This window comes from Hypanus sabinus, chromosome 4, assembly GCF_030144855.1.
Source record: "Hypanus sabinus isolate sHypSab1 chromosome 4, sHypSab1.hap1, whole genome shotgun sequence".
Classification (NCBI taxonomy): domain Eukaryota; kingdom Metazoa; phylum Chordata; class Chondrichthyes; order Myliobatiformes; family Dasyatidae; genus Hypanus; species Hypanus sabinus.
Window position 1 is genome coordinate 156,481,308 of NC_082709.1, and position 12,783 is coordinate 156,494,090.

The 12,783-nt window shown below is 40.1% G+C and overlaps 1 protein-coding gene across 5 annotated transcripts in view; it reads right to left on the reverse strand.

Annotated features, from left to right (window-relative positions):
- Window positions 1-12,783, reverse strand: part of alcama (activated leukocyte cell adhesion molecule a) — a 342,013-nt gene that overhangs the window by 223,377 nt on the left and 105,853 nt on the right. Inside the window, exon 1 of one of the 5 annotated variants that reach the window (XM_059968530.1) lies at window positions 276-456. The exons of 3 other annotated variants lie outside the window; for them this stretch is intronic. In XM_059968530.1, the coding sequence (XP_059824513.1) occupies window positions 276-381 (106 nt within the window). In that variant the 5' untranslated portion in view covers window positions 382-456. Of the gene's footprint in view, window positions 1-275; window positions 457-12,783 lie in introns of those variants that run through there. One more of the 5 variants, XM_059968526.1, reaches the window with a different exon arrangement.

Sequence of the window (12,783 nt, forward strand, 5' to 3'; positions counted from 1 at the left end):
GAGTCAACAAAAACAGCACAACACATTTATTTTTGAAAAGGGGAAAGAGAAATGCTCCAGTTTAAAAAAAAAGGCAGTAAATGGACAAATCCATGAGTTCATAAACAATGAGTACCAAGTGATAACAATCATTAAAAAGAAAAACGGAAATGGCTGGCTACTTTGGAAAGACTGATGTATCTGATTACACAAAAGACAACTGGAATATGTACAGTATACTGAGCTAATTGAGCAATATTTTAAAGCAAATGCAATAGATAATGAGAAATAAGTACCAGTTCTGCTGAGTGGAGTTTGCTTGGGAGTTTGACTGCTCCAACCAAACAGCCGAAATGGGCTTTGCTGAAAGTAATGCACAGGAATATTTAGAACCAAAACCATTTTTGATTGCAGAACACTTTAGGTTTCAAAAACAGAATCAAAAGGAAGGGAAGTCTATTTCAGCATACGTGGCTGAATTGAAGAAGTTGTCTGAACATTGTCAGTTCAGCAGTGGACTTAATGATAGAAGATCACTTAGTTTGTGGAATCTTACAAGAAACCATTCAAAAATGGCTCCCAATCCAAACACAACTTGCATTTAAAAGACCAGTTGAAATTGCTGAATCAATAGAAACAAAAGACAGTGATGTAATGGAGTTGCAGACAGGGATGAAAGTGAGCGTGAATAAAATTGCAATGTCTAAACAGAAACCTACCTGGCCAAACAGATTGTGTAGCCATTGTGGCAGGAGCTCACTTATACTAGACCAGGGGTCAGCAACCTTTACCACTGAAAGAGCCACTTGAACCCGTTTCCCACAGAAAAGAAAACACTGGGAGCCGCAAAACCCGTTTGACATTTAAAATGAAATAACACTGCATACAATGTTTTGTTTTGCCTTTATGCTATGTATAAACAAACTATAATGTGTTGCATTTATGAAATTGATGAACTCCTGCAGAGAAAACGAAATTACATTTCTGCATGCAACAAAAACATTTTGAACTCCGAAAAAAGACGTTGGGTTGAAGGTTACTTTTAAGTAAAATACTCAACGTCTATTTGAGTCCTTCTTGTATTTATGAAAAGCGCCAAACTTAAATTTGCCGCCAGCAGCAAACCAAAAATAACGTCAGCCAGCTGTCAACCTGAAAAATAAAAGGACTATTTCACTGAACAATGAAAACATATGAATATACGTAAAATAATAGGCAATTAAAATGTTTATCATACTTGGTCAGGTTGACTCACACCTGACAATGCAGTCGTATTCAGTAGGGATGGATCGATGCTTAGGGGAGTGACCGGGAAGGATAATGTGTTTTTTTCCTCTCTGAACTCACAGAAGCGTTTCCCAAACGATGTTTGCATTGCGATGATTGCAGAATGTAAATACTCCGAATTTATCATGTCGTGACCTTGTTTGAACTCTCTCAAATTGGGGAAGTGAGACAATGTGCCTTTCTGTAAATCTCTGGCAAGCACTGTCAACTTGCGCTCGAATGCCAAAATATCCTCCAACATGTGCAGGGCTTTACGTCCTTACCCCTGAAGAGCTGTGTTCAGCGTGTTCAGGTGCGCTGTCATGTCTACCATGAAGTGTAGCTTTTCCAGCCACTCTGGCTGTTCCAGCTCAGGAAAGGTGGGCCCTTTGCTGCCCAGGAAAGTTTTCACTTCTTCCAGACACGCGACAAAGCATTTCAGCACCTTCCCTCTGGACAGCCAGCGATAAAAACACGTTGTAGCGGTGTGCTACACGCAGTCAGTAAACTGCAGTCAAAGATAGCTTTATTCGAACTAAACAGCCTTGCTTTTAAGCCTCCCTCAACCCGCCCCCCCCATGGGCGCGGATGCTGCAAAAGACACGTACTCACAAACCCCCATAGGCTATCTCCCTTAGCCTGAACGCTGGCTAATTGTGAGCCGGTTCGGATGTGTCAGGAAATGGGTCGCCACAACGTCTTAATTAGATTGTACAAGATCACCATAATCTTCAAATTTAGAATTACATTTCAAAAACTAACAAACTAACATAAAATACATTTTAATTAAATACTGACCAATTATTTCCCAAAGCAACAGGGAGCCGCAGCACAGACGTAAAAGAGCCACATGTGGCTCCGGAGCCGCGGGTTGCCGACCCCCACACTAGACCAATGCAGGTTTAAAGGGGAAACTTACAGAAAATGCAACAAAATAGGTCTCATACAAAAAGCATGTCAGGCAGATGAAAATAAATGGACTAAATAAGGAGGAGACAAAGCTAAAATGTCAAGATACAGTTTCATGAAAAGCACTAATCTACATGATAATGATGAGAGTGACACAGGATTGTGTAGCCTTAAGATTTACAATATGAAACCTAACAATAGACAAACAATAAATCTTACACTAGAAGTGAACAGTAAATTAATTAAAATGGAATTGGAAACTGGCTCTTATGTGTCAGTTATTCTACACAGTGAGTTTGACTGGTATTTCAAGTATACTGAACTGAAGCCTGCAGATGTCCAACTAAGAACTTACAATGAAGGTAATTCCAGCAGGAATGACATTCACAATAGTGAAATACTGTACAACATTGGGCTTGTATTTTGTAAAAACAGGAGGCAAATTGTGGGGGCATGAGTGGCTAAGACAACTATAACTTGGTTAGAGATCCATCAATTACTTGCATGCCACATCTCCTGTAACAGAATCAACTAGAACTGTATTAAAAACTGTATTAAAAATAATGCCACAACTCTCTCCATTTTATGCATCATAACCAACATTGCCCAAAAGAGAGCAAACAGGTGTTGATACTGGTACATTCCCCTTCCAACATGTCAATCCATAACTCCTATTATGCCAAGTTTAAGGCCACCTTCAGGATGAAGGAAAAACAACTTAATATTCCATCTGGGTAGCCTCCAAGCTGATGGCATGAATTTCAATGTGCCCTTCTGGTAAAAAAAAACCACCCCTCACCTCCTCTATTCCACACTCTTACTTTTTACCTCTTCTCACCTGCCTCTCACTTCCCCAAGTTCCCTCCTCCTTCCCTTTCTCCTATGATCCACTCTCCTCTCCTATCAAATTCCTTCTTCTCCAGTCCTTGACCTATCCACCCACCCAGCTTCACCTTCCACTAGCCTACTTCCCCTTTCGCCACCATTTTTTATTCAGGCGCCTTCTCCCCTTCCTTCTCAGTCTTGAAGAAGGGTCTCAGCCCAAAATGTTGACTGTTTATTCATTTCCATACTGACCTGCTGAGCTCCTCCAGCATTTTGTGCGTGTTGCATAAGTTATTAAGGCTTTATGTTTGTTATTTTGTTTTTCTTAAGCACTGGATGATAATAACCTTCTTAAAGCAGGTGAGACCTCAGATTTAAACAAGGAAACATTATAATTACCTGCAGATAGCTCTACAAGCTGATTGGTGCAGTATCTAAGGACATGTTGACCAGATGTTTCCAGCAAATTCACTCTCTGGAACACTGGACTCCGTAAAAGCAACTGAGGGCTCAGATATGTTGGAGGCTTTCAGCGTGGATTATGGAATTCCAATCACCTTTTTTTTCAAAATATGCATAGGATGTATTAAGTTCATCAGACAGGAACCCACTGCTGTTGGTAATACTGCCTGACTTCACTTGTAGCCTGCTTGTAGCACACAAGCCCTGTCACAACTGACAGCTGGTCCAGGACTCAATTTTGGACTGTTATTGTCTCTTGGCATCCCTGATAACTTTACAATGGTTACATCTCCATTTCTTGCAAAAGTTAGGTTCACCTGATTTGAATGCAGTAGCACTAGACTTCAGTAGAGATCAGATGTCCAGGTTTATCATGGTTTCTGGTTTGGGAACACTGGGACTGTCCTCTTTGGTAAAAACACCACAACAGATTAGTGATAAGTTTGTGATAGTGGTGTCAGAGAATTGCCAAGAGATTCTGTAAGTATGCTAAAAGAAAAAGCTTAGCTATGAGAGATGAAGTCCCCTTAAGGATCAGTACAGTTATAAGTGGAACCATGGGAAAATGCATGGTTTTAAATAAATATTTCTTATTCACATTTACCATGGAAAAGAACATGAAGCTAAAGGTTCAAGGGTGGGAACAGATCTATCTTGTATCATATCAACATTTTAAAGGAGGTGTTGCAGGTCTTGAAGTTCTTGAAATGCATAAAGATAGATAAATCCAAAAGCTTGACTAGGATATTAGGGGAAGCACAAGAGAAGATTTCAAGGGCCTTAGCAGACATTCTTGTATCATTAACCACAGGTAACATACTGGAGGATAACTACCTTTATTTTAAGAAGGGCAGCAGGGATAAGCAAGAGAACTACAGCTCAGAAAACCTTCTTTTAGTAATGGTAAAGTTATTAGAATGCATTCTGAGGATCAGGACTTGACATTTGGAAAGGCAAGGGCAGATTTGGGCTAGTCAGCATAGTTTTGTGTGTGGGGAAATCATGTCTTCTGAATTTAAATTTTTTGTGAACCAAGAGGACTGAGAAAGGCAGGGACAAACACATATCTACATGGTCTTTATGACAAAAGATTCTGAATGGTAGGCTAGTCTAGGAGGTGAGAATGCATAGGATTCAATACGAGTTGGCAAACTGGATACAAAAGCAACATGGTGGTAGGAGGCACAGTGTGGTACCAATGACCAGAATGATCACAGGGATTAGTGCTGGGTCCCCTATTCTTGTTAAACATTGATGATTTGGATGAGAATGTATGAATATTTGCTTTTATGAGACCTACATTAGTACCTGTTTCTGCTAACTGAAGAGGATTTTTGCTTTAACGAAAAAAGGCACCCGCTTTAAACTTGTGTTTATCCTGAAAAAGACTACCATGACCGTGAAGCCTTGTGCGAGCAGGTATGTGCACATGCGTGTACGTGCCGATTTTCTTCTATAAATCAGTTTTGGCTAAATCTTCCCGATTTTGATAAGTGAAACTACACTGTGCATACATTATTTCTACTTTATATAGGCTGTGTATTTATCATATCGCTCCTGCTTTTACTATATGTTAGTGTTATTTTAGGTTTTATGTGCTATTTGGTCTGATTTGGTAGGTTATTTTTTGGGGTCTGGGAATGCTCAAAAATTTTTCCCATATAAATTAATGGTAATTGTTTCTTCGCTTTACGCCATTTCAGCTATGGAAGGTTTCATAGGAACGCTCTACTTTCAGATAGCAGGGGAAACCTGTATAGTTTAACTGCTCGAGTGGGTAAAGGGAATTAATTCAGGTAGGTGATATTAGCAAGCTAAACTAAGCATACATCCAGGAAGTTTTGTTGAACAAAGACGCCTTGGAATTCAAGTACATAATTCCCTGAAAACAGAAACACAGGTAGACAGGCTGGTGAGGAAGGTGAACTGCGTGCTTACTTTCTCAGCCAATACTTTGAATAGGTGAGTTTGGGCATCACATTACAGTTGGTTAGGCTGCACTTGAGATACTGTGTGCAGATTAGGTCTCCTCACTATAGGAAGGATGTGATTCAGCTACAGGATGAATAAAAAGAATGAGGAGAGATTTGATAGACTCGATCTGTTTTCCCTGGAGCTGAGAGGTGACATTATTTAAAATTCTGAAAGACAAAGATTAGATAGAAAGCAAGGTTCTAAAACTAGAAGGGACAGGTGTGAGGGAGGAGGTTTAGAGGAAATCTAAGGGATAAATCTGTCACACAAAGAAGAATAGATATTATCAGCAAGCAGCCAGAAGAGATGGTGGAGGCAGGAACAGTAATGACTTTTATGGGGCATCTTCCTTGAATGAACAAGGTATAGAGGATGTGGAATTAATGTGGACCCATGTGATTACTACAGGCATGTGGGATGGTCTGTACTGATGAGATGGACTGAAGGGCCTATTTCTATGCTGTACAACTCGATGATGCTGTCACAATTCCAACCTCAAGTAGTTTTATATTAATACATTTTTGCCAAAAGCACCTGTATGTTCTACCTCATTATTTGTGTTCCTTATTCATTTACATATTAAGGTTTATATAGAAAATAGCTGATTCATAAACACTTCAATGATAAAGAAATGCAAAGATCAAATAAGTTACTACTTGAATATTATTAACAAAGAAATCACTGTTATCTAACATTGCAGGTATCTGCTTGTTAGCATTCTTTGGACTGTGCTCACCCTGAATTCTTCAAATGACTCAAGTCTTTCCGTATCAATTTAGTGTGATTATGTGCAAGTTTATATTCGTGAGAGTTAGATTCAGTCTTTTCTGAAGACAAACTGAAAATATTAAGTGATATACAGAAACAAGTGTGAACAAGTTGGTCATGTGTTGCAGTGTTGTCATGTTGACCTGGAAGGTTGGAAGGTTGATTCCTGGTGATGCTAAATTTGTTGATCTTTATTAGAACAAGAAATAGAAGTAAGAGTCACCTTGAACTTGCTCACTCCTGATTCCCATCCAGAGAAATAAATTCTTAACATTTAACCTGTTGATCCCTATCAAAACCTTATTTTGCAATGGTCTCATTAGACATTCTTCTAAACATGTAATTATGTTTAGAAACATTGCTCATTCAATTCAATTAATCCAACCTAATCAGTCCCAAAATCATTCCTAGACTATCTCCTACATTTTTTTCCAATCTACAACTGCATATAATGCTCCAAGTAACATCTCAATTTCTGTGCAATTTCAAAAGGGCCCCATTACTCCTCTATTCCAATCCCTTTTTGCTGCAAAGACTAACTTATCCTTCAAATTTCTGACAGTATGTGTATATTTATTATGTGTATTCACATAACAATATCACCCATGTGCAGCCAAGCATCAATATTTGCAATTCTTTGCCTTAAAAGAAACTTGCTTGAAGCCAACATGAAACAGTACAGCACAGGAACAGGCCCTTCTGCTCAACGACTGTGCCAACGATGATGCTAAATTACTCTAATTCCATCTGCCTTCACGTGATCCATATCCCTCCATTTCCTGCATGTTCAAGTGCCTGTCTAAATACCTCTCAAATATCACAATCATATCTGTGACAATAATGGCTTCAATTTTCAATGACCTTATTGAGGACTGGCAATTCCCCATCACTTCCACCCTTCCTTTTCTTAAAGCATTTGCACATTATTTAACAGCCTTATGCTCACAGTGTGTTGGTATTTATTAAGTGCAGCTAATAAAGGAAATAATTACTGGATACTTCCACCTCAGAAGTAATCAAATTGTTAAACTCACTTTGTCTCAACTTTGCATAGATAATAGCAAAAACAAAACAGAAGACACCTTAATTTTCCTAGTTCAGTCACAAGCATACACCGACGAAGTCTTCCCTTGTCTGATAAAATGATCTTGACCCATTCTGTCCTGTTGTCATCTGAACTTGTAGCTTATTCACCAAGTAAGATGGGAGCTTCCTATGCTGGAAAGATGCAGCCAGGAAATTGCCCTATGGGTAAATTCATTGCCCTCGATTATTTACATTTTATCTTAACAACCTGGAAGAGGAGACAGAATGCAAGATATCCAAGTTTGCCTATGTCTGTCTAGGTACCATATCCATTGAAGACGTTGGTGATCATGGTTTTCCATACAGATCTACCCCTCATTCTTTGGATGACTTCCATTTCCTTGATGTGTAGCCTCCTGGCTAGGCTTTTGATGTACATAAGCCGAGGTCTTCTTCTCGGTTTGCTCCCCTCTATCTTTCCAGAGAATATGACTTTTTCTAGTTCATCTACCTGCATGATGTGTCCTAGGAATCAGAGTTGTCTTTCTCTTATTGTTGGTATGAGTGATCTAACTTCTTGGGCCCTTCAAGTCAAGTCACTTTTATTGTCATTTTGACCATAACTGCTGGTACAGTAGATAGTAAAAATGAGACGTTTTTCAGGACCGTGGTGTTACATGATACAGTACAAAAACTAGACTGAACTACGTAAATAAAAGAAAACACAGGGAGAGCTACACTAGTATACAGACCTACACAGGACTGTGTAAAGTGCACAAAACAGTGCAGGCATTACAATAAATAATAAACAGGACAGTGAGGCAGTAAGGTGTCAGTCCAGGCTCTGAGTATTGAGGAGTCTGATAGCTTGGGGGAAGAAACTGTTACATAGTCTGGTCGTGAGAGTCTGAATGCTTCAGAGCCTTTTCCCAGACAGCAGGAGGGAGAAGAGATTATATGAGGGGTGCATGGGATCCTTCATAATGCTGTTTCCTTTGTGGATGCAGCGTGTAGCGTAAATGTCCGTGATGGCGGCAAAAGAGACCCTGATGATCTTCTCAGTTGACCTCACTATCCGCTGAAGGGTCTTGCGATCCGAGATGGTGCAATTTTCAAACCAGGCAGTGATGCAGCTGCTCAGGATGCTCTCAATATAACCCCTGTAGAATGTGATGAGGATGGGGTGGTGGGGGGAGATGGACTTTCCTCAGCCTTTACACAAAGTAGAGACACTGCTGGGCTTTCTTTGCTATGGAGCTGGTGTTGAGGACCAGGTGAGATTCTCCGCCAAGCGAACACCAAGAAATTTGGTGCTCTTAACGATCTCTACCGAACAGCCGTCAATGTTCAGCGGGGAGTGGTCGCTCTGTGCCCTCCTGAAGTCAACAACCATCTCTTTTGTTTTGTTCACATTAAGAGACAGGTTGTTGGCTCTGCACCAGTCTGTTAGCCGCTGCACCTCCTCTCTGTATGCTGACTCATCGATCTTGCTGATGAGACCCACCACGATCGTGTCATCGGCGAACTTGATGATGTGGTTCGAGCTGTTTGTTGCAGCACAGTCGTGGGTCAGCAGAGTGAACAGCAGTGGACTGAGCTCACAGCCCTGGGGAGCCCCCGTGCTCAGTGTGATGGTGTTGGAGATGCTGCTCCCGATCCGGACTGACTGAGGTCTCCCAGTCAGGAAGTCTAGGATCCAGTTGCAGAGGGAGGTATTCAGGCCCAGTAGGCTCAGCTTTCCAATCAGTTTCTGAGGGATGATTGTGTTGAATGCTGAATTGAAATCTATGAACAGCATCCGAACATATGTGTCTTTTTTGTCCAGTTGGGTTAGGGCCAGGTGGAGGGTGATGGCAATGGCGTCATCAGTGAGCAGTTGGGACAGTACACAAACTGCAGGGGGTCCTGTGAGGGGGGCAGCAGGGTCTTGATATGCCTCATGACGAGCCTCTCGAAACACTTCATGATGATGGATGTGAGTGCAATGGGACAGTAGTCATTTAGGCAGGACATGTGCCAGTCAGTGTGCTCAAAGCAGTCTTGAAGAGCAGAGATGGCTCCTTAGTTCTCTTCTGAGAAATATGACACAATAAAATAGGTGCAAGGGTATGTTGCAATGACAATAGAGTAACCATACTGATATAGGCAGGTTGACTGAGAAGATAAGAACTTGGCAAATGAGGGAGTGAGCTAAACAGCATAGGTGACCATTTGCCTGATCTCCATTACCTTGTTGACCATGACCTGCAGAAGAGGGAAGTATTTCAAAATGGGGAACACAATCAATCAGCCCAAAACATCAAATACTCATCTCTTTCCAGAAATGTTACTTGACCTGCTGAGTTTCTCCAGGATTCTGAGGGTGTTGTGTAAGCAGCTGTTGTGGCTTTTACACATTACCCAGAAATCGGAAGCAAGTTGTCTCAATATTTTCCAAACAACTGGCTTTGAGCCACTCTCAAGTGAGGCAGATCCTACCATACAATATACTTTGAAGCCTGGAGGTTCTATAATACATTATACAGCCCCTAATAACATCAACTGCACAGACTTCCTCTCCTGATGACTGTGTGGTTTGGCAGCTAACTATTCATTTCTAGTGCCGGTTTAACGCATATATGACAAAATAGAGCATTAAAATCTTTCTTAAAATCCACTGCTAGAAAAAGGTTTAACTTCACTACAAAGCAAGGCCAATACGTTCATGACAGAAGAATAAAGGAACAAAACTAGCAAGAGAGTGATGTCTATCCCTCAGGAAAGGATCTTGCAATGAAACTCATTCAGGAAGCAAGTAAACTACTGTATGAGATTATTAGTACCCACACTTGTCAACTCTTACATGTTGCCCACATTTCTTGACTGTTTTTTCACATTTGTAGTTTCTGTTCACAAGTAAAAATTATACAAAATATTACCCTACCCAATGTTACAGGACTGGATGACAGTAGGGATAGAATGAGTGGTGAGACAGTGAAGAGAAATCTGGAAATGTATAACCATTTTTCTACTCAACCAACACACATAAAATGCTGGTGGAACGCAGCAGGCCAGGCAGCATCTATAGGAAGAGGTACAGTCGATTTGAATTTCCAGCATCTGCAGATTTTCTCATGTTTACCATTTTTTTACTCACTGGATCTAAATCCCAAAACTCTCAATACTTCAGAAAGACAGCAGTGGTCAAGGTAGCAGCTTATCGCCATCTTCTGAAGAGTAATTAAATATGAATGGGGAAGTTCACGTCTCTAAAATTGTTCATGAACACAGCAAATGCTAATACCTATTTCTGTACGCAGAAATTATTCCGCAGGTTGAAATTACAAACATATATTTTTGATTCAGATCGCGTTTCTTTAAAGTTGGAAGCAATCCTCAAAGGTTTGAAGGGGGTGGGTTGCAAGTCGTTCATAAGGGATAGACCCAATGGGTCAGCAATCCTTCCTGAAGCAGGAAATAAATAATTCAAATCATTCTACATTCCAGCTTGGAGAAAGGAGATTGCTACAGAAACATAACTGGAAAGAATTGTGGAAAAATAAACAAAAAGAACAATTCAAAAGAACATGAGCAGCAGAGGTAAGATAGATTGCCAAAATCTTTTTCCCAGGTTAAGTGAGTGCACCAGTTTAAGACAAGAGATGCAAAATTAAAGGAGTCCAGAGAGGCAGATCTTTTACACTATGGAATAAATTACCAGAGGATGTGGTAAAAACAGATACAATTGCTAAGTTTTAAAAGGCATTTGGATTTGGACAGCTCCGTAGTTAGGACATGTTTAAAGGGATATGGATAAAATCCTACATATAGAACTAGTTCAGGAAGGCAATTTGATCAGCAAGAATAAGTTGAGCTGAAGGGTCTATTTCTGAGTTGTACAACTCACAACTCAGAACGTTGACAGTTTTTTTTCCTCAAAGGCTACCTGGTTTGCTGACTACTTCAAGTTTTTTTTGTTTTTATTTTCTTCCACATATCCTTAGTGTTTTAAGGAGACATTATGCAGAAACTATGGTTTAGTGAAGGATATGGTGAATCGGTACAAAGGGCACAAAAGTAACAATGACGGAAGAAACAGCACACATTACACAGAATCTATCAATGAAATGCCCCAAAGCTAACTTTTTATTAGTTTCCATTAGGATTCATTTAGGAGAACACTATTTGAGTACTCTATTCATCCCTAAATACTGGCTAGGTATCAGTGAGAGTGTAACCCATTTACCATTCCTGCTTAAGTGCCCTGCCAGAAGTGTGTCAATTCTTATTTTAACAAAATTCCAGACTCAGCCAAGTCTAGAGCAATTGTACCTCGATGTACAATTTAAGACATCTGATACTGTTGGCTGATCTTCACAGATACAAAAGAAAGTCGTGCATGCTAGGATTGGATTCTTTGACACATAGAGGCAAAGTAGTTTTATATGAGAAACACTGTGAGCCAGCCAAGTTTTGAAATAGGTTTTCTGGAAATAGCTATGAAGGAAATTGAATGGAAAGAGTCTCCCCTGCCCTTCAAGACCAAGACACTCCCACGTTTACTTCTGTTGTAAAAGGTGGGGTCAACAAGGAATAACACTTCAAACAAATTATCTTGTTCTGACTCATGCACCATCAACTGGTTTTGAACATGGCAAAAAATAGAAACACTAAATCCAGTCTTAGACTACCTAGTATTAGTTCCATCACGCCTTCATTCCAATAAAGAAATGCAAAAGCCTACAATTTAAAAAGGGCAATGATCCTTAATTTATTCAAAAAGGATATAAAGATAAAAGAATACAGTCGGCCCTCCTTATCTGTGGGGGATTGGTTCTGAGACCTCCCCACAGATACCAAAAAACCCAGATGCTCAAGTCCCTTATTTAAACTGTCTCAGTGTGGTGGTCTTTAGGACCCAGCGGAACCCTGGACTTTATTCAACATGCTCAGTGCAGTGGACATTAGGACCCAGCGGTACAGCTCTGAATCCGCAATGTTTCTGTTCACGAAAATAATCACGATCACGATTGAAAATAAGGTGGAAGAAATAAAGCGATTGGAAAAAGGTAAAATGCCATCAGTCTTTGGAAAAGCGCTAGGCTACAGTCAGTGAACGAGCAGAACAATTTTAACGGAGCATGTGAAAGGCCTTGCCCTGATGAAAGCTACAATTATTACTAAGCAACACAGTGGTTTAATTATTGAAATACGTATGTTTCTTAAGTGTTTTATATGCATAGAAAGGTAAAATATGTACTATATACTATGAAAAACGTCTGACTAACTGACGCTAAATAATACCAAATGTACCTGTTCTGGTTTCAAATCTGACTTAAAGACGGAACTCATTCATAACCCAGGGACTGCCTGTACTTTTAAGTTATTTCTAGATTACTTATAATACCTAATACAATGTAAATGCTATGTAAATAGTTGTTATACTGTATTGTTTAGGGAATAATGACAAGGAAAAGGTCTGTACATGCTCAAACAACGAGTGCTGGACTTCAGGGTTTTCCACGGTTGGTTGGTTGAATCCGCACATGCAGAATCCGTGGATAAGGAGGGACGACTGTACTTACAAAGCTTGCA